Here is a 19,517-nt window from a genome sequence, read left to right as displayed (position 1 = left end):
TGTCAAGCCATTCTGGGGTGCTGACTACCCATGTCAAGCCATTCTGGGGTGCTGACTACCCTTCGGTCCTGACGACCGAACCTCAGGGACTATTTCATCCCCTACTGCTACTATCACATATACTGTAACATAACATATTATCAGACATATATGGGGTGCCTAAGCTACCCTTCGGTCCTAACAACCGAACTCGGGGACTGGTCCCCTCCTACTACCTCTATCCCATATAACATAACTAGCCAGCATGCAAACATATCATCACATACTGTCAGACGTACCTGGGGTGTCTGACTACCCTTCGGTCTTAACAACCAAACTCTACTACTATCACATACAGCATATCATGCTAGCATATAACATATCAAGTAGTAGCAAACCTAGATGATATCACAAAGACAATCATCTATCACACATCTCCTACTGGTGGGCCGGTATTGTGGCCTTAGACCCACCGCTACTGGAAGGTAACTCACCTCGTAGTAGCTGCTGATCTATGTGGGAATGGTTTGTCTGCTGCTGCTGCTCCAGAAATCCTCCGGCTGCAATTCCCACCAAACACTTAGTCAAATACTACTAACCAACCTTAGGGTAAACTGACCATTTACCCTTAACCAAACCATGAGTTAAAGTCAAAGTTATCTTCCAGTTGACCCAACTCGCCGAGTTGGCCTGTCAACTCGCCGAGTCCCTATCCCTTTGTCTGACCACTATCCCGTCTCTACTCGTAGAGTTTGGCATTGACTCGACGAGTTTTCCTTCTAAGCTAAAGGCCAATAGTCCTTCATCCTACTCGCCGAGTTGTATGAACAACTCGCCAAGTTCTTCTTCATCCGATGAACACTTTATGTTGAGACTCGCCAAGCTGTATGAACAACTTGCTGAGTCTGTTCTTGAGGAAAGAAGATTGCCCTGAACTCGCCGAGTCATGGCATTGACTCGCCGAGTTACTACATGAGTGAGTCTGGCTTCCAACCCACTGAGTCACACCCTATAACTCACTACTCCAACCCGCAAACACGAAAAAGGGGGAAAACTCGGGGACTCGCGACTCGACTCGCCGAGTCTGAGGGACGACTCGCCGAGTCGGCCACATGCAATTACTATACACTCGATTTTTCTTGAATCCAGCTCATGCCATTCACAGATCTGGGTTTCTAGGGAATGAATTACACGTAAAGTTTCCAACTTTACATGTAAATAATTACCAATGAAGGTTTTAGGGCTCAAAATGCACCAAAAGAGTAGATCTAGGGCTTTCATGCAATATGACTCCATAAAGGCAGTAGATGCAAGCTCTAGGGACTCAATCATGCCTAAATCTAGAGGCTAACAACTTATTACAACCCACAATGCACAAATAAGCTTGGGAAATGGCTCAAGAAGGACTTTCATGTAGCTAATAGAGACTACAAGCATGAAAACAGAGGGGAAACGAGTTATACCTCCAAGAAAACGCTGAGATGACACAAAGATGCCTGGCCTCCTTCTCCTCTTCTTGATCTACTCTTCTTTCTCCTCAAAATCTTCAAGAACACACCAAAACACTTCAATCTCACAAGGAATAGGGGTATAAACGATGTTGGGAGCTCTGAGGGTGAAGGGGGCGAGCTTAGGGGCGGATAAGACAGTTTAAATAGGGTGCAAACCCTTGAAATTTAGGGTTTAATCAAACAGCGGGGACTCGCTGAGTCCAGAATATGGACTCGCCGAGTCGCCAACTTAAACGTGTTTCGGATCACATCTCTACTCGGCGAGTCGGACCTACGACTCGCCGAGTCCAAGGCTAAAAATGAAAAAAAAACTAAGATGAATTTTTACGTACCAGGAACCAGGTGCTACATCCTTGTCGGAGATTGCCGAGCAGCCGCCGCCTAAACGAACTCTAGAAAACCCTAGCTCTGGTGACGAACAAACCCTAGATTCAGTGAACTCCGATGGTCCTAGATTCCGGGGGGAATTTAATCGAGTGCTCCCATTTGCGGTTTTCTGGTGGTGTCGTGGTGGAGAACAAGGCTAGGCGATTTCCTCCATTGATTTAATTAGGTATGGATATGTCTTTGATTTCATCATGAACGAGTGCTTGTTTGATTTCTGATTTTTGATGTGAATTGGAACCACCAACACATTTTGGCTATAATTTACACATATGCACCTTAATTAAAGGAAATACGAGGATCCTTGAGAGATATGATCAATCTTAGATAGGAAAAGGTTTAACTGCGATTCACGAGATGGAAGGAGGGAAAGCAAACACGCAAATGATATAAGAGACGAAAGGGGTTAACAAAGTTTGTGGTTCTAAATTTTTAAACTTCTGATCGATTGTTTGTTTGTTTTTTTTTTTTCTAATTTTAGAGAGTATGAGTTTGATTTATATGTATCGATCCACAGTTATGTGTTTTTTTTTTTTTAAATTTTAGTGTGTATCTATATGTGAACAGTGTTTGTGATTTGAGTTAGAGGAAAAAGATAGAATGAAGAAGACGATGAGAGAGAGATCGTTTTAATTTATTTTTTTATTTTTTTCAATCATAAAAATATTTAAATTAATAAAAAAAATTAAAAAAAAATAAGGGCAAAATCGTCATTATAAAAAAGTTCAAAGCAAATTGGACTAAAATCGCAACAAAATGAAAAGTTTGGACTTCTGGTGCTAGTCCAAACTTTTTTGGACTAAAGTGACAATTTTGAGTTAAACACAGGGATCATTTGTGCAGTTTTGTCATAGAAAAATGTAGAATATGCTATGTGTTCTATTCAAAATTGCAAGTTTGGTCCATTTTTTGAAAAAGCTGGTAAAATATGATCCAACCAATCAACTTAAACTGAACTCAACACAAAATTAATGGGTTGCGTTGGAACTTTCAACCCGTTTAAGTTAACCAACTTCTTTAGTTAAATGAGATGGTTTGCGGTTCAATATTATAACATGATTTCAATCTGCTAAGCCATTTTTTTGTATAATAAGTACTATTATTTATTTTATTTCTAGGAAAAATGAATATAATTATAAAATAATGACAAAAATACAAAAATGGTCTACCAAAGATCACAAACTTAGTCCCTACTATTTTTTTTTTTTGATAAAAATGGTCTCTGTGTTTTGCAAAAGTTGCACGTATGACCTTTTTTAGTAACATCATCAATATTTGGCCATTAGGCCATATCACATGCCTCCCACCTGTGGCTATTTTTGTCGTTTCAGTGACCATTTTTGAAGTTTGTTTAAAAAAGACAATTAAATGGCCAAATGAAGGGAGCTAGAGCACAACTTTATATACCCAACTAGGGTTGTAAACGAACCAAACGAACACGAACAAGGTCTTGTTCATGTTCGTTCATTTAAGTTAGCCGAACAACAAACGAACACTAACGGATAAACGAACGAGATTTTCTTGTTCATGTTCGTTCGTTTAACAAATTACTTTGTTCATGTTCGTTCATTTATGTTCGTGAACATGCTAAACGAACATAAACGAATAAAGAAAAAAAACACACACACACAATTGAACATATATGAACATAAACGAACATATAATATAGCAATATAATAAAAAATAATTGAATATAGATGAGTATAAATAAACTTAAACAAACGAATATAAATGAACATCATAAACGAACGTTCACGAACATAAATGAACGAACGAGACCATTGTTCATGTTCGTTTATTTAATTAAACGAACGATAATTTTTGTTAATGTTCGTTCATTTATTAAATAAACGAACATAAACGAACTTCCCGCCGAACAGTTCACGAACGGTTCGCCGAACGTTCAGTTCGTTTACAGCCCTATACCCAACCATAAAATTACGTAGTTTTGGCCTAATATTTAAAAGTGCTGCTTTTTTTACGGAATCTAAAAATTAGAACTTCAGTATGCTTCCGATCCCTTCTTCTTCCTCACCTCACGACTCGCATCCCCGACGGCGAATAGTGAACGAAGAACGACTCCCAGCATCGACGGAGCCTCTGAGAAAATTCGATTAAAACCCTAGATTACTTTTCTTGATGTTTTATGCATTCGTTCATGGTCAATCCACAATAATCGGAATCAATTTTAGCAATACTGAAAATAATTTCCACTATCGACGGGGTTTATGTGAAAAAACTGATGGTTTTGTACCCCTTTATTGGTTCAGTAGAGCATTATCAATGATTTCCTCAGGTAATGCTAACAACCGGTTTGTGTCTCAACCCACTTTTCATCAAAGTTTTGATTTTGTAAGTTTTGAGTTTCTATGATTCAATTTTGTTTTGGATCCCAAATGGATTTCCTTAAAAGTTGTTCGATTCTTTCATAATTGATGTCATCCTTGATTCTTAATAGGTTTAATTCATCTGGGTATTTGGTCTTATTGCCAAAAATTGGTAAGTACTAAGGGCCATATAATGCCTAAGAATAGGTTTCAATCTCAGATAAGGAATTTGAAGACAAGAAAGATGCATCCATGGATATCATTTCTGTTGGAGACGAATGTTCAAGGAAAAAAGATATTGCTAAAACAACAGCTTCACATGTTTGAGAGATTGACCAGAAAGCAAGAAAGCTTTGAAAATAGTGAATATGATGATAAAAGGAAGTTGTATAGCCTCATGTCTTTCGTCAATTATTCAGGAGATATCAATGTCTCCCAAAGAAGGCTAACGATATTTACAAGCTAATGGTGAGTTTTTTTTTCAACTTAAATTATTTTAAAGACTTCATTCTTATGACATATGACTTTTGGGTAGTCCTTTTATAGTATGAGAATGATCAGGATGCAACAGTGGAGTGATTTGCTGATTGTTCAAATCATAGGAGACCTTGAAGGCCCTCTTAATTGGGATTGAATGATAATCATAGAAACTTGGCTCTTTCTTTGGTGTATTTTTGTAGTTTATTGGCATAGTATTTTGTTTAATTTGTATAGGAAAATAGCAAAATATGTATAGGAAAAATAAGGAACTTTTGTTGAGTTGTAGAAAGTATCCCCTTTTATCATTATCAGGTAAATATTAGACTTTTTTAACACAAAAATCCATGTACTTAATTACACATTTTTGAGAAAAATAACAATTGATCATATTTTTTAGGGAAATTTTTAGAGAAATCACAATATTTTGATAAAAGTTTTGTGTTAGTCGTAAATTGTTTTTTTAATAAAAAAGCCCATGTTCAACAGCTCATCTGCACATGTGGCATGTCAAGCTGTAAGGGATGTTGATGTGGTATGAATTATGACGTAGCAGAAAAATGTGACATGCCATGTTAGCCCAATTCACAACCTTCATAAAAAAAACAATATTTTTCGTTGAAAAAATCAAAACTTTAAAAATACATAAATTTGTCTTATGGTTATCTTTTCCTTTATAAATTACATTTATTTTAGTTATCTTGATTATTAAATAAGGTTGTTGAAATTAGAATATAAATCATTTAATTTTCTTATTACAAGTTGTGAAAAAAATCAAAGAAAATAAAGAGTGTTTTAATAAAAAAGCAACACAGAACAATAAAAAAGCAATGAGTAAACCTAGGCTTTCAACAAATTGTCGTCAGTAACAAATATGTCACATGGTGGTGTTTTTCATCGGTAATGATGCCCGCTAGAAAGATCGATGTCATTTCACAATCCATACTGTGCAGTTTAATAACTATGAAAACTTGTATCTAAAATTTTTTATAGTGGCATGGAAAAAGTATCACTAAAAGTATTCTACAGCGGCACAAAAAGATATGTCAATAAATGTCATTTATGTGTAGTGATATGGCTAAAGTAGTCAAGTTTTTTTTTTTCCTGATTGATTCATTAGTTTATGTTCTATATGGTATCCATCACTAAATAATTTCTATTAGATATAATTACTATTAGATACAAAATTCAGTTTATTATACGTGTTCATTTGAAAGTCAAAAAGTGCATTTCTATTTAGGACTAAAATTTCGTTTTTAAAAAGTTTCTCATCCAAAGGATAAATTTGTGTAGTTGTATTAATGACTAAAATTCAGTTCCTAAATTTTTTCATACTTAATCAAAACTAGCACAAGTCTATAAGCGATTGAACTTAATCCCTAATGTGTTACTCTAGTCGAGAATAAAATTCAATCCATAATGTGTTTCACACCAAGCCTAAACTAGCATAAACAAATAAGGGACTAAATTTTACTTTCAAATAATTTTGGTTAGTCTCTAATGTTTCACACATTCAAATCAGTCCTAGATAGTATCCGAGACTAATTTATCAGTCTCAGATGAATGGTATCCAAGACTGATTAATCAGTTTCTGATATTTTAGTCACAAAAGCACGTTTTTCTTGTAGTGCTTAAACACCATAATTTATGCCCCGTCTAAATTTCTCAGAAACCCTAACGTAAGAACCCATAATTTAGAAATGTTTTACTATAAAAGAGATTTTGACTAAAAGCGCAATTTGATCATTTAGAGGAATTTCATGAATTAAGTAGGTGTAACTTCATGAACCGACAACAAAAAAACTATTTACTAATAATGGAAAAATCATTAAAAATGACACATGAAACAAAGATGTAGAAAACAGGAAAATAATGATAAAAATGAAAATACATAAAAAATATAAGAATTTGATCTCATAAAAAAATAATTTTGTGAAAACGATTTCGTTAAAAATAAAGTTGCAAAATATAAAAGAGTTTGTAAACCAAATTTTGGGAAAAGAAAAGAAACAAAATATATAGTAATATTCTTTTTGTCTAATAAAAAGAAAATAAACAATACTTGGATCAAATTTGAAATAGAAACTACAAATTGGGTCATAATTGTAATTAAAAAATGTTGAATGACACCAAATATGAAACAAAATATAGGCATGGGATGAAATATGCAAAATTTAGAAGTTGGGTAAGGCAAAAGATAAAGCAGGTTGGATTCGAACTCGTGTTGTCACTTTTATGATAAAATAGATATAACACTTGCAAAGTATTCATTTAATTTATCTTCTGCAAAACAATAAATATAAACAAAATCATAATTAATAAAATAGTATTAAAAATATTACTCATTTTATCTCATCAACCTTGATAATTGTATATCTTACTAGAATGTACGTTGGGTGCAATTATAATATTAGTATTAGGTTTAATTATATAGATATATAGACAAAGATTATAAAGTAATTTCCATAAGGTGGCTTTGGCTATATACAATATGGAAATAGTTGTGATTTTTTTCATCATTTAATTGAGCTTGTATAATCTTATATATTAACTCTATGCTAAATTGTAAACTTCTTTTAAACATGCATAAAACAAAGATATAAAAATTTATAAAAGAACTAAATTAACGAAAAAAAAATCTTGTAAAAAGCAGTTTTGAAAACAAAGTTGAAAAAAGATTATATTTCTAGAAAGAAAATGTTGTGGAAAGGTAAAAAAAATAATTTATAATTTCTTTTGTTAAAATGAAATTTCAAAAAAATCAATCATAAATTATTAGATTGGAAAAAAAGTAATTTTCCAAAGAAAACCAATGTTTACAGTTACATAAAATTAAAGTTGTAAAAAAAGATTTTGTAAAAGCATAAAAAATATTATTAATAAATGCATAAAAACAAAGATGTAAAACAGTAATTTGGTAAATCAACACATGTTCATACATTTTGTATTTGATAAATTGATTTTCTTGCACCGAATGCGGTGGAGATTCTTAGTAGAGTACAACAAATCATGTATAGCAATGTTATATCTTTAAATCTATAGATGTAGTTTTCAAAAGAATTGGCTTTACCATACAAAAAGGTTTAGCGGCGCACCATGTTGCCGATTTGCGTTCTCATTCGTTGTACGATGATAACTAAGATGTATTAACTGCACATGAAAAAATATTATGTTTTAATGTAAAACAAACTTGTAAAAAAACAAAATTGTAATAAAATATATAAAAACATGTAAAATGTATTTATTTGAAAAAAAAAAAAACAAAGGTTTAAAATACATAAACAAAAAATATGAAATTAAACTTTGGAATTTTTCTTTAAAAAAATTGTACTAATATCATAAAAACAAACAAAAGTGGTAAAAGTAAATGAAAGTTATTACCAATCAAAAAAATTTAAGTTGTAGATACAAAATTTTTAAACTAAAATAAAACTGGATCTAAAATATAACAAAAAAAAAAAAAGAAATTTAAGGACTTCGATCCAGTTTGGATATTAAATCATAAAAAATGTTAAAAATCAGTTAAACCTATAATAACAACATTGTAAAACCAAAAATGGTGAATGAATTTAAATTTTAAGGTGAAGATGTAAAAAACTAGAGTAAATTACACGAATGGTCCCCATGGTTTGGGGTAATTTGCGGGTTTGGTTCCTAACTTATTTTTTTAATTCGGAAAGTTCTTACTGTTTGTTTTTGTTACATCATTGGTCCCTATTGTTTATTTTTGTTACGCGTTTGATCCCTATCTTACCTAAAAATACTATTATTTAATTAGAGAAAAATGGTGGGATATGTAAAGTAAGGTGAGGGAGATGAGGTTGGTGGTGTGTTTATTTAGGGCGAATTACACCATTCGTCCCTCGTGTATATGTCAAAACGCACGTTTAGTCCCTATTTTCAAAAATTAACTCGGGTCGTCCCTATGTTTGTTTTTTCTTGCACACTTAGTCCCTATTGACATGAAATGACTATTTTACCCTTAATAATTTCTTTTTCATTTTCTTTTATTTCTTTATCATTTTTATATTAAAAAAGAAAAAATAAAATAAAACAAATATGCCCACCCCTCCCCTTCCATTTCCCAAGCTCCAAAATTTTCACAAATCATCCCCTACCACCTATCACCGCCAACACCTCCGGTACCACTATCTACCACTGCCAACACCTCTTATAACCAAACCATAATCTGAAAACCTTACACATGCCTTCTTCCTCGATCTGAAACCCTAGATGTAAATCGATATGAATGCGTCTGAAGAAGGATATCGATTTGAACATATTTCGATGACTTTTTCCTCAATCTGAACCTTGCACCTACCTTCTTCTCTGATCTTTATATGTGTCAACGACTTCTTCATCGATCTCGAAACCCTAGCTGATGGAGAACGATGATGATGCACAGGTGAAGAAGACGAGCACCATATTCCAGAATCGGTGATGGTTTCACTGGAGAAAAAGAATCGATCTAAATGACCTTGCGATTGTGATTTCGCTAGAGAAACATAATAGATCGGAATGACCCAAATCTTTAGAACGAGGATCACAACCCTTTACCTTCTCTCAAGACTCCCAATGGTGGTTTCACTGATTCCATCAGGTCTTCATTGTTTTTATCATATCTTCGTAGTTTGAAACCATCCTCGATATCCTACTCAACGGTTTGAAACCATCCTCATCGGAGATCTTAGATCCGGGATGAGAAAGAAGAATGTGTATCTGATTGGAGAAGAAGGAAGGTAAGGAGAGAGATGTAGTGGTTTTGAACGACGAAAATGGTGGTGAGTGGTACTCCAACGATGCTATTGGATAGTTCTCTGGTGATGGTGGTGATCGTTGCTCCGGCGATGGTGGTGTTCGATGCTCCGGCGGTGGTAGAAAGGAATGGTGGTCTTAGTGATTAATTTGTGAGCTGATAACGGAAGGTTGGGTGGGATGGAAATGAAATTTATTTTTTTATTTTTTAAACTACAAAATAATTCATAATTAAATTAAAAAGAAAATAATAAGGGTAATATAGTAATTTTATGTCTGGTAAAGGATGCAACATGCAATTTTAAACTAACGAGGGATGAAACATGCAACTTTTAACCAAACGAGGGATGGTCTGAGTTAATTTTTAAAAATAGGGACTAAACACGCTTTCTGGCATGTGCACGAGGGACGATTGGTGTAATTTACCCGTTTATTTAAATAAATTAAAAAATCAAGGGCAAAATAAGTTTTTTAGGTAAAACAGGGACCAAGCGCGTAACAAAAATAAACAGTAGGGACCTTCCAAGTTAAAAAAATAAGTTAGGGACCAAACGCGCAAATTACCCTAAACCATAGGGACCATTCGTGTAATTTACTCAAAAAACTACTTAGGGACTTGGACCCAGATCTGGGCTGGGTATATGGGGCGGGTAATATCCGAATACACTATATTTTTTAATCCATGTAAAAAAAAAAAAACGGACGTACACTGAGACAAAAAAAAATATCTCAAACACGTGACCTATTATCACAGAATCAACATTCAACAAGCACCTTACGCTTGGATTAGGATAAGGCAGCCATCGTTAATGTTCATCCTGCTTGATGATATATTAAGAAAACTTGTGAACCGAAAAACATTCTCGTCTCTTGTCGTCTCCCTTCCTCGTTGACTGGCCGTTTGCCTGAAGACTTACCGCCGTTCGCTTTTGTAATTTTCAGTCGTCTTCCTTTCTAGTTGCCGTTGGTTTGTCTTGTATCGTCGACGCTTCAGACCTCTTCATTTGTCATCGCGTAAGCAGGTAACTATGAATTATGAAAGCGCATTTTACGTCTCATATATTTACTCATTTTGTAGTAACACTAAATTGCCTGGTGATGTTCCCTTTCTATTAAGCTTTCTGAACTATTGAAGCTAGATTGTAAGACATCTCACTTTTCGTGAAGTACTATTGTTAGTAATTTGGGGCTCTTTAAACAATCATGTCAATAAACTTAATTCTTTTTTGGTTTTAATCACTTGATTTTTTTTATTTTAAAGATATAATTGTTGGACCAGCCCCTACAGCCCCTGAACAAAATGAAAGAAAGAAAACAGGTTCCCTGTTGTTGCTGCAGCAGACGAAAATAAAAGAGGAAAAAACAGATGGAGACTTTGTTTTCACAGAAAAGCTACTCACATTAACCTGAGAACAAAAGGCTTTAAATAGCCTACAAAACATCCCACATGAATAAACAAACTCAATCTAAAACCTAGCCACTACTCCTAGAAAATAGGACACTACAAGGAAAAAGTACACCACATTTTGATCTCTTGTTTTGAACTTGGTGAAACAACACTTATTCAAATACTAAATAAAACCAACAAAAGGTTAACTTTTTTTTTTTTTTTGACTAAAGTCAGAATTAAACCCAACAATAATATACTATTGTTGAGGTTTAAATTGTTAGATGAGAGTTAAGTTGCATACGGTATTGATATAAGCATATTAATTTAAATAGCCATATATATGCTCTTTGTTTCTGAATCATATTAATTCACACAGCAATGATGGAGGTGCATCCGTCTAGTTTATTAAACACTTCAGTTTTTATTTTGAAGACTATAAGGTGTTATTTTAGGGGTTTAAACTGTTTGATAAGAATTAAGTTGCATAACGTATTAATACTTTTGATTTTATGTAGACTATAGAGACATTACATATGGAATCTTGAGATTGAGGCACAAGTAAGGAAAACGTGGGATCTAAAATCTTCAGAACGCACTATTTACTTTTTGAGTTTCAGAGGTTGTTGGGAAGGGTGAAGGCTCCCCAACCCATAACTCATAATGGTTGAACTCCATGAGATTTCAGAAGGATCTTCATCTTCTTCATCAACTCATGGTCGTGGATATGACGTATTTTTAAGTTTCAGAGGTGTTGACACTCGTAATAGTTTCACTAATCACCTTTATAATGCTCTCATGCATGCCAACATCACTACCTTCTTAGATGATGAAGAGATTGAAACAGGGGAAGATCTGAAACCAGAATTGGAGAGTGCAATTAAATTATCCAAGGCTTCTGTTGTTGTGTTGTCCAGGAACTATGCTACTTCCACATGGTGTCTTGATGAACTGGTGCTGATCCTTGAGCAACGTAGGACATCCAAACATCTTGTAATTCCCATCTTTTATCATGTGGAGCCCACCCATGTCAGGAAACAACAAAGTAGCTTTGGAGATGCAATGGATAAGCATAGACAAAAGATGGAGGCAGAGATAGATGAAAATAAAAAAATTCAATGGGCTCAAAAGATGGACAGATGGAATAAGGCACTTATAGAAGTTGCTGATTTAAAAGGGAAAGATGCCAATGGCAGGTAACTACTTTCTAACCCATATTTCCTTTTTATATTGATAAATTAATGCATGAAACTCAATAGCAGCTTTTCCTTATGCATTTCAATATGTTTCTTCATAATCATCTAATCGTTATATATTTTGATGTGTTTAAATTTGGATAAATCATAAAGAAATGCTTGAAGTTGATTCTAATCTTTGCAATTATGTGATTACATAAGTTAATTCATATAGGCAGGTTAACCATTTTGCTAATTTTAACACATTTCTTATGCATTTATTATTTATCACATATAAATTCATTTAGATAACCCATTTCAATGATTTTTATATGCTATCAATTAATAAACCAAATTAAAAATGCATGTATTTTTCTTTTACTATTTTTATATCATTCTATCTTCAAATCATATCATCTATTATTATGTTAAATAAATGTTCTTGTAAGTACTAAAGGTTAAGTTATAATTATTGACTAGCATTTTGTTATGATTCATGCAATACTACATCGATATTTGAGTTTGGTGGTATTGTAGAAACACTGAAATCTTGGTAGCCCGTTAACGAAATCTTCTATTACATTGCTGGCTCTTGTCTTATTATAGATAATAATTATGACCTTGCATATTATGGGCTTATATGGTTACAATTGAAAATACGATAATCTTTATGATGTTAAAAACTTAATCAAAGAATAGCTTAATATGCTATGATTTTAATCTGGATATTTAAAAAAAAAAAAAAAATCTCCAATATCGCATTATGTTAGTTTTTTTTGTCTCTTTTGGTTCTTACTAAAATCAAACTCCAGGATAGAGGTGGAGCTTATTGATGAAATTGTCAACGACATCTTCCGTAAATTACGAATACCCTCAAGGTTTCCACTGCCACAACTTATTGGGATGGGCAATTCCATTGAATTCGTCACTTCATGGTTGAAAGATGCATCTTCACATACAACAAATCTACTCACTATATTGGGTCTGGGTGGGATGGGGAAGACGTCTTTAGCCAAATATGTCTATGCATTACATTTTCATGAATTTGACACAAGCAGTTTCATTGAAAATATCACTGGGAGATGTGATGAAAAATATAATGGGATTCTTGATGTACAAAAACAACTCTATAATGACATTTTAAAACGAAGTTCAGTTCAAGTTCATGAGGTTTCTACATACACATCAATGATAGAGAATGCAGTAGCTCATAAAAAAGTGTTTCTAGTTCTAGATGATATTGGTAGTCTTGACCAATTAGATGCATTACTTGGAAGCAAAGGTTTTCATCCTGGAACCAAAATCATGATAACAACAAAAAATGCATGGTTGACCAAGAGTTGTGCACTTTTCAAAAGGAACATTAAACCCAAGTATGTGGAGCACAAGCTTGAAGGCTTATCTATGATTGAATCAAAAAAACTGTTGTCTTATCATGCATTTATGTGCAATGATCCCAAGGTAGGTTATGAAGAGGTGTCAGAAAAGCTAGTAGAGTATTGTGAAGGACATCCAATGGCTCTTAAAGTTTTGGGTAGGTCTCTACACAATCGTGATGTAACTTATTGGGAGGGGTACATAGATGAACTAAAGAAAGAAAACATTCCCCCTATAAGTAATGCATTGAGAATGAGCTTTGACTCTTTGCCATTAAAAATGATAAGGACTTGTTTAAGCATATCGCTTGTTTTTTTGTTGGAATGGATAAAGATATTGCCGAAACAATATTAAAGGCATGTGATATAGAGACCAGATCCGGGATCACAAATCTTATTGACAGATGTCTTCTTAGTCACAGACAGAATAATGAATTGATGATGCATCAGTTGGTTCAAGAGATGGGAAGATTCTTAATACGTGAAGAATCACCTGATAAGCCTGGGGAACGAAGTAGATTATGGTGTCATGAGGAGACATTCAAAGTGTTGAAACAAAAAAAGGTAATAGGTCATGTATATTAGTTCTAATCATTTTGTATTTATATATATATATATATATATATATATATATATATATATATATATATATATATATATACGGCTATGACATTCTAAAATATTTTTGCATACCCCTTTCTTTTTAGGGTACAGAAAATGTTCTTGGCCTCACCCTTGACATGAGAATGCTTGTGAAAGAGAAGTTAGATGGATCACTTGAGTTGAAAACAGATGCATTGAGTAAGATGGATAGACTGATGCTTCTACAACTCAATTATGTGCAAATAACTGGCTCTTACAAGAATTTTCCAGAAGAATTAAGATGGTTGTGTATGCATGGGTTCCCTTTGAAGTTTATACCATCGGACTTGCCAATGGAGAATTTGGTTGTTCTTGACCTGTCGTATAGCAATATTGAATCGTTTGGCATTTGTTGTAGCTATCCACAACGACTTCATAGGAGGCTAACGGTAACTTATCTCCATTTATTACTTTCTATGTCAAGTAGATAAATTCACTACTATTCTAAATTTTCTCAATTTCAGCAATGGATTGGATCGTTCTCAAAAGACAAATGGTTGCTTGGATCATTGAAGATTCTTAATTTAAGTTCCTGTGAACAACTTCGTAGTCTTGGTGGCTTTGACCACCTCCCTGTACTTGAGAAGTTAATACTTAGAGGTTGCATTGGTTTGTTTGATGTTTGTGAATCAATTGAGCAATGTGTTGAACTTTTTTTCGTTGATCTGAGCTACTGCAGCAAGCTTCAAAAACTTCCAAGAAGCTTAGGCATGCTAAAAAAAGTTAAAACACTATTGCTAGTTGGTTGTAATCTTGGTGAATCTCGAATTGGGATTGTAGATATACACACATCAACCTGTTCATCTGTCGTTCCATCTACCGTTGTGGAGGCTATACCAAATTATTCAAAGTTCTTTACAATCTATTTACCGACATCTTTAGTTAGCTTGTCACTTGCTAATAATAATTTGTCAACCGAATCCTTTCCCATGGACTTTAGTTGCCTGTCAATGTTAAAGGATTATATCTAGATGAAAATCCTATTGTTTCCCTCCCCAGTTGTGTGAGAAGTCTTCCTAGGCTTGAGACACTTAGTATGAGATTTTGTAAAAAGCTGACTACAGTCGAACATCCTCCACATACACTCACACATTTGAACCTCTATTCTGATAAGCCTATGCTGCAAAAACTTGTACTTGATCAAGAAAGTTCCCCACTTCAGCTCTGGATACAATGGGATAGGCTACCACCTTCACCTTTTGAGCTTCAAGGCATGGTGAAAATCGAACCAATGGCAGGTGTTGAGGAAAAGGTATTACGTAGTTTGGGCTGGACTAAGCCAGATATCCTTAACAAAAAGCGTGTGGGAACTGCGACAATCTTCGGAGAAAAGGAAGAATTTGAAATCCAGGTTTGCTTTAGATAATTATTTGTCTTTGTGTGAATATATATATATTATTAATGTAGCAATTACTGAATGTGGTTGTATGTGGCAGATGTATTATGAATTTGGAATATTCAGCACACTTTATGAAGGCGAAGAGTTGCCGAGTTGGATTATGGATAGAAGCACACGGTCATCAATATCATTTACAATCCCATCATCTCCTAACACATTTAGAGGATTGAATTTCTGCTGTGTGCTGACATCTCGATTTGCTCTGGATAAGGGTCTTGGTTCTGTAGGAAATGTGTTCATTTATATTCCAGTGATCATAATTAGTAATATTACAAAGAACCTCACTTGGATATACCACCATTATATTGACGTAGTCTATCTGGGTGGAATGTATTTGACGTTCTCAAACCATTGGATGTTTGGGATGAATGAGATGGAATGTGGTGACCATGTTACTATTACACTGAATGAGAGTCAATATGATGATGGTGATGCAGTTATTAAGGAGTGTGGGGTGAGTTTTGTGTATGATGATGGAGAAGAAGAAGAAGATGAAGATGTGTTGGGTTATTACAAGTCATGGAATCATATCATCGGTGGAGATCTCACTCCATTTGAGCCAACAACAGGAGTATACTTCCTATGCAAAAGAAGATTTTGCAATTCTTTCTTTAATATGGTTTCATTAGGATATGATTATCAGTTAGGAGAAGGCACCAATTGCAAAGGTAGATGGCATTCCTATGTATTACTTTTAATCTAAAAAAGTTGATAATAACTAAATTGTAGTGTTTTTGTTATAAAGATTTCATGTTTTGATTTTCTGCAATCACTGTAAAAAGTTTAATCTATTTCTTTTCAATAGATGATCGACTGTACTTCAAAGCTTTATCACAAAGGAAGTCTGGATTACCAGAGAATGCCACATAAGGTACTTTTATATCCCAAAAACCCTTTTTCCATCACATAAATAAATAATTTCCAGCTGGCAGTCAAGGCTAAGCTTTGTCACTTAACAGACATACACTTGTGGCTCTACAGCTTTGTGATTCTAAGCAGTCTTTATTTATTTATTTATTTATTAATGTTTTCTAACACTAATGAAAGGTGATTTTATTTTGGTGGTGTTTTGTCCCAGACAGTTGGATCTTTTTAATTTATACATATTTATCTACTTTGCCAAAAACACACAGCCAATTGCACAACAGGATTGATCACATCAATGACACATATTTTTGTTAATAAACTGACCTTATTGTATATATATTTCTTGTATATATATTTCTTAAAAGGAAAGAGAAAGTAACACATCAACATCTTGCATAAATTATCATCCAAAACACCATTGTAATGCCCCCCTTAAATGTAGGTTAAAAATCACCATCCCCTGCCTTTTGCTCTGTTTTTATCTATAATTTGTGTCTTAAAAAACCCATCATCTGCCTCCCATACTTTGTATCATATGTCTGCAGAAATTCCTCTCAAGCTCCATACATATGCTTGATGCGCTTTAAATTGACAGAAACTTGTCAAGATTCAATGAAAAAATGGATTTGATAGCTTTTCAAAATAACTGGAAAGATGAATGTTATCCTTCATGTTTGTATAGTGATTTATGTGCTTGTAGAAAAATAAATAAATGCACAAGGGGATGTCTTAATATATCAAATATTTCCATGAAAGAATATGTTTGATGGTTCTTATAAGCTTAATTAACCCCTAATATATTTTTTAAATGAATTTCAGAATGCAGGCAGCACCATGAAAACCATTGCTGTTGAGTTTGTACGCATTGAAGACCAGACCTCTATATTAAACATTCAGCACTGAGTATCTGGATATATCTGTATATAATAATTTGTTTATAAATAAATTCTTAGCTACTAAGCAAAAACCTCAAGGAGCAAATAAAGAGAAGACATGACTTAAGGAAGTGGTCCAAAAAACAGACCTGGGACAAGGTTGGTGCTCCCACATAACAAAACAGCCAATAGCAATCATAATTCCTAAAAGACCAATATACCCCTGTAGCAAAAAAGATAGAAGTTACATTACACTTTGGGCTATTCTTGGATTTATTAACTATGTTGGAAGAATTTATTGGAAGTTCATTTCTTTCCTACATTTGAACCAAACAAGATCATACAATGTAAGTGGACTCATTACATTCACCTTTCATATTCCGCCATCCTTTTTGTTCCATCTTGTTCCTTGGTCATTCCATCCAACCAACCAAAAAAAAAAAATAATAACAATAATAATAATAAATTACATATAGATTGTGTTTAACTATGTTTTATTTATTAGAGAATTTTCAGTGTAAGCTGCTGCCAAATTTTTAAGTGATCAATAACATAAATTTTTTCATGTGATATTTCAGCAATTTAATTAATCAGGTGTGCCTTCTTAAAAAAGAACAATTTTTTATCATTTGATGATAATATTTTTTTTCCCTTTAACGATAGTTTGCACAGAGGGATGAGTGGACTCTGCTAGGTGATTCCCATGCTTCTAGACACATTACTTTGGTAACACATTAGCAGCAACTCATATATATATATATATATATATATATATATATATATATATATATATATATATATATATATATATATATATATATCATGGTTGTAAAAATCGGCGGCCGATTAATCAGCCTTGGTCAATATCGGTCAAAACCGGTCCCACTCGGTCCGAATCAGTCTAACTCGGACTCCCAAATTGGGCCAAATTCGTCCAGCTAACCATGGGCTCAAAAGAACCAGTTAGCCCACTGAGTAGTTGGGTTTGATTTTTTAAAGGAACCTAAGTCTCCTTTTATTAGATATGTGTGCCTTCATTTTTTTCTCCCACCAGCGATGTGGGATGCCAAACTTATAACCTTCATTTTTTGTTCACAACTCCATTGATGTGGGATGCCAACGGTGAAGCATGGGAATCCGAATGCTTTCTTATGAATTAAAACCGCTCGAAACGTGAAATCATGGACTGCTTTCACACAAGTTTTATGCTCTCTCCTTTTTCTGATGTTAGTAATCGATTGAAGGTTATCACAATTACAACATGGTTATGGCGTTATTAGGTCAGAGGTTTATTTCAGCAGATTCGGTGTTCCACCCTCTAGCGATTGTTGACCAAATAGCAATCCGATCTCCTCTGTATATGATAACCGAAATGCTTATTATTGTAAATGCTTAGTATACGATGCTCCTCCTAATCGGAGTTAGGAGAAACTGGAATCTATCGATGTCAATTCCAATACAGTGGAACCTAATAATCTCAAATCAATCCGTCCAAATGACAACAAGATATGATTCCAGTGGATTGATTTTTGGTTTAAGAAGTAACAACACAAATATTGAATCGATACAATGTTCGATGTGACAATGCACACCATGTGCTCGATTAAATATGTCTGTGAAATAACAATGGAATTGTTGTTGATGCTCACTCTACACACATAACTTCTTTTGGTGGAAGAAAGATAACCGAAATATACCAGCCAATTAGGTTTTAGCTATGCCTAGCATTATTGTGATGTTATTTAAGGTTGTCTAATGAACTACATTTAGGATTTCTTAATCTGCATGGGTTTAACACAATGCACATAACTAATAACAATTACTATTAAGATATTTAGAGAGAATTGATTCAAGGATTAATGTTATATTTAATATATTCTTAGGAGTGATATTGAATCGACAATGAATGAAAGATCGATTTTGAGTGAAACAGGCTGTCGAAACTGCTTCAGCCCATAGATATTGAGGAAGATTCGCATATGTCAACATAGTTCTCGCTGTTTCGCAAAGTGACATATTTCGTCTTTCAACCACACCATTATGTTGTGGTGTATAAGGCGAAGAGAAGTTATGCGGAATTCCTTTTTCTGTTAAGTATGAATCCAACACTTTGTTCTTAAACTCAGATCCATTATCACTTTTGATCTTTCAAACATTTTTCTTCAGACTTATCTCAATCTTCTTAATAAACTCAATCATTGTTTGAGCAACTTCAGATTTTAACCTGAGAAAATATACCCAAGTAAATTATGAAAAATCATCAACAATTACCAAAATGTACCGTTTCTTGTTGAACTGTACACCGCCCCGGTGCTTTCAGTAGTACGGGCCCAATACTACTGTCCGCACCGTTTCAGTATACA

The 19,517-nt window shown here is 33.9% G+C and overlaps 2 protein-coding genes across 2 annotated transcripts; both read left to right on the top strand.

The window, feature by feature from the left end:
- Nucleotides 1-10,248: 10,248 nt before the first annotated feature.
- LOC111916352 (disease resistance protein RPV1) lies at nt 10,249-17,281 on the top strand. Its single transcript, XM_042902887.2, has 8 exons — nt 10,249-10,455; nt 11,339-12,016; nt 12,808-13,935; nt 14,079-14,402; nt 14,478-15,364; nt 15,450-16,080; nt 16,218-16,283; nt 17,099-17,281. Exons 2-3 carry the CDS (start codon nt 11,484-11,486, stop codon nt 13,724-13,726), a joined length of 1,452 nt encoding a protein of 483 aa, XP_042758821.1. The 5' UTR covers nt 10,249-10,455; nt 11,339-11,483; the 3' UTR covers nt 13,727-13,935; nt 14,079-14,402; nt 14,478-15,364; nt 15,450-16,080; nt 16,218-16,283; nt 17,099-17,281.
- On the top strand, nt 13,834-14,984 carry LOC122194380 (disease resistance protein RPP2A-like). Its single transcript, XM_023912014.2, has 3 exons — nt 13,834-13,935; nt 14,079-14,402; nt 14,478-14,984. The coding sequence occupies exons 1-3, from the start codon at nt 13,834-13,836 to the stop codon at nt 14,982-14,984; spliced, it is 933 nt and encodes a 310-aa protein (XP_023767782.2).
- Nucleotides 17,282-19,517: the final 2,236 nt, after the last annotated feature.

This window comes from Lactuca sativa, chromosome 1, assembly GCF_002870075.4.
Source record: "Lactuca sativa cultivar Salinas chromosome 1, Lsat_Salinas_v11, whole genome shotgun sequence".
Classification (NCBI taxonomy): Eukaryota; Viridiplantae; Streptophyta; class Magnoliopsida; order Asterales; family Asteraceae; genus Lactuca; species Lactuca sativa.
This window is presented reverse-complemented; position numbering and strand designations above follow the sequence as displayed.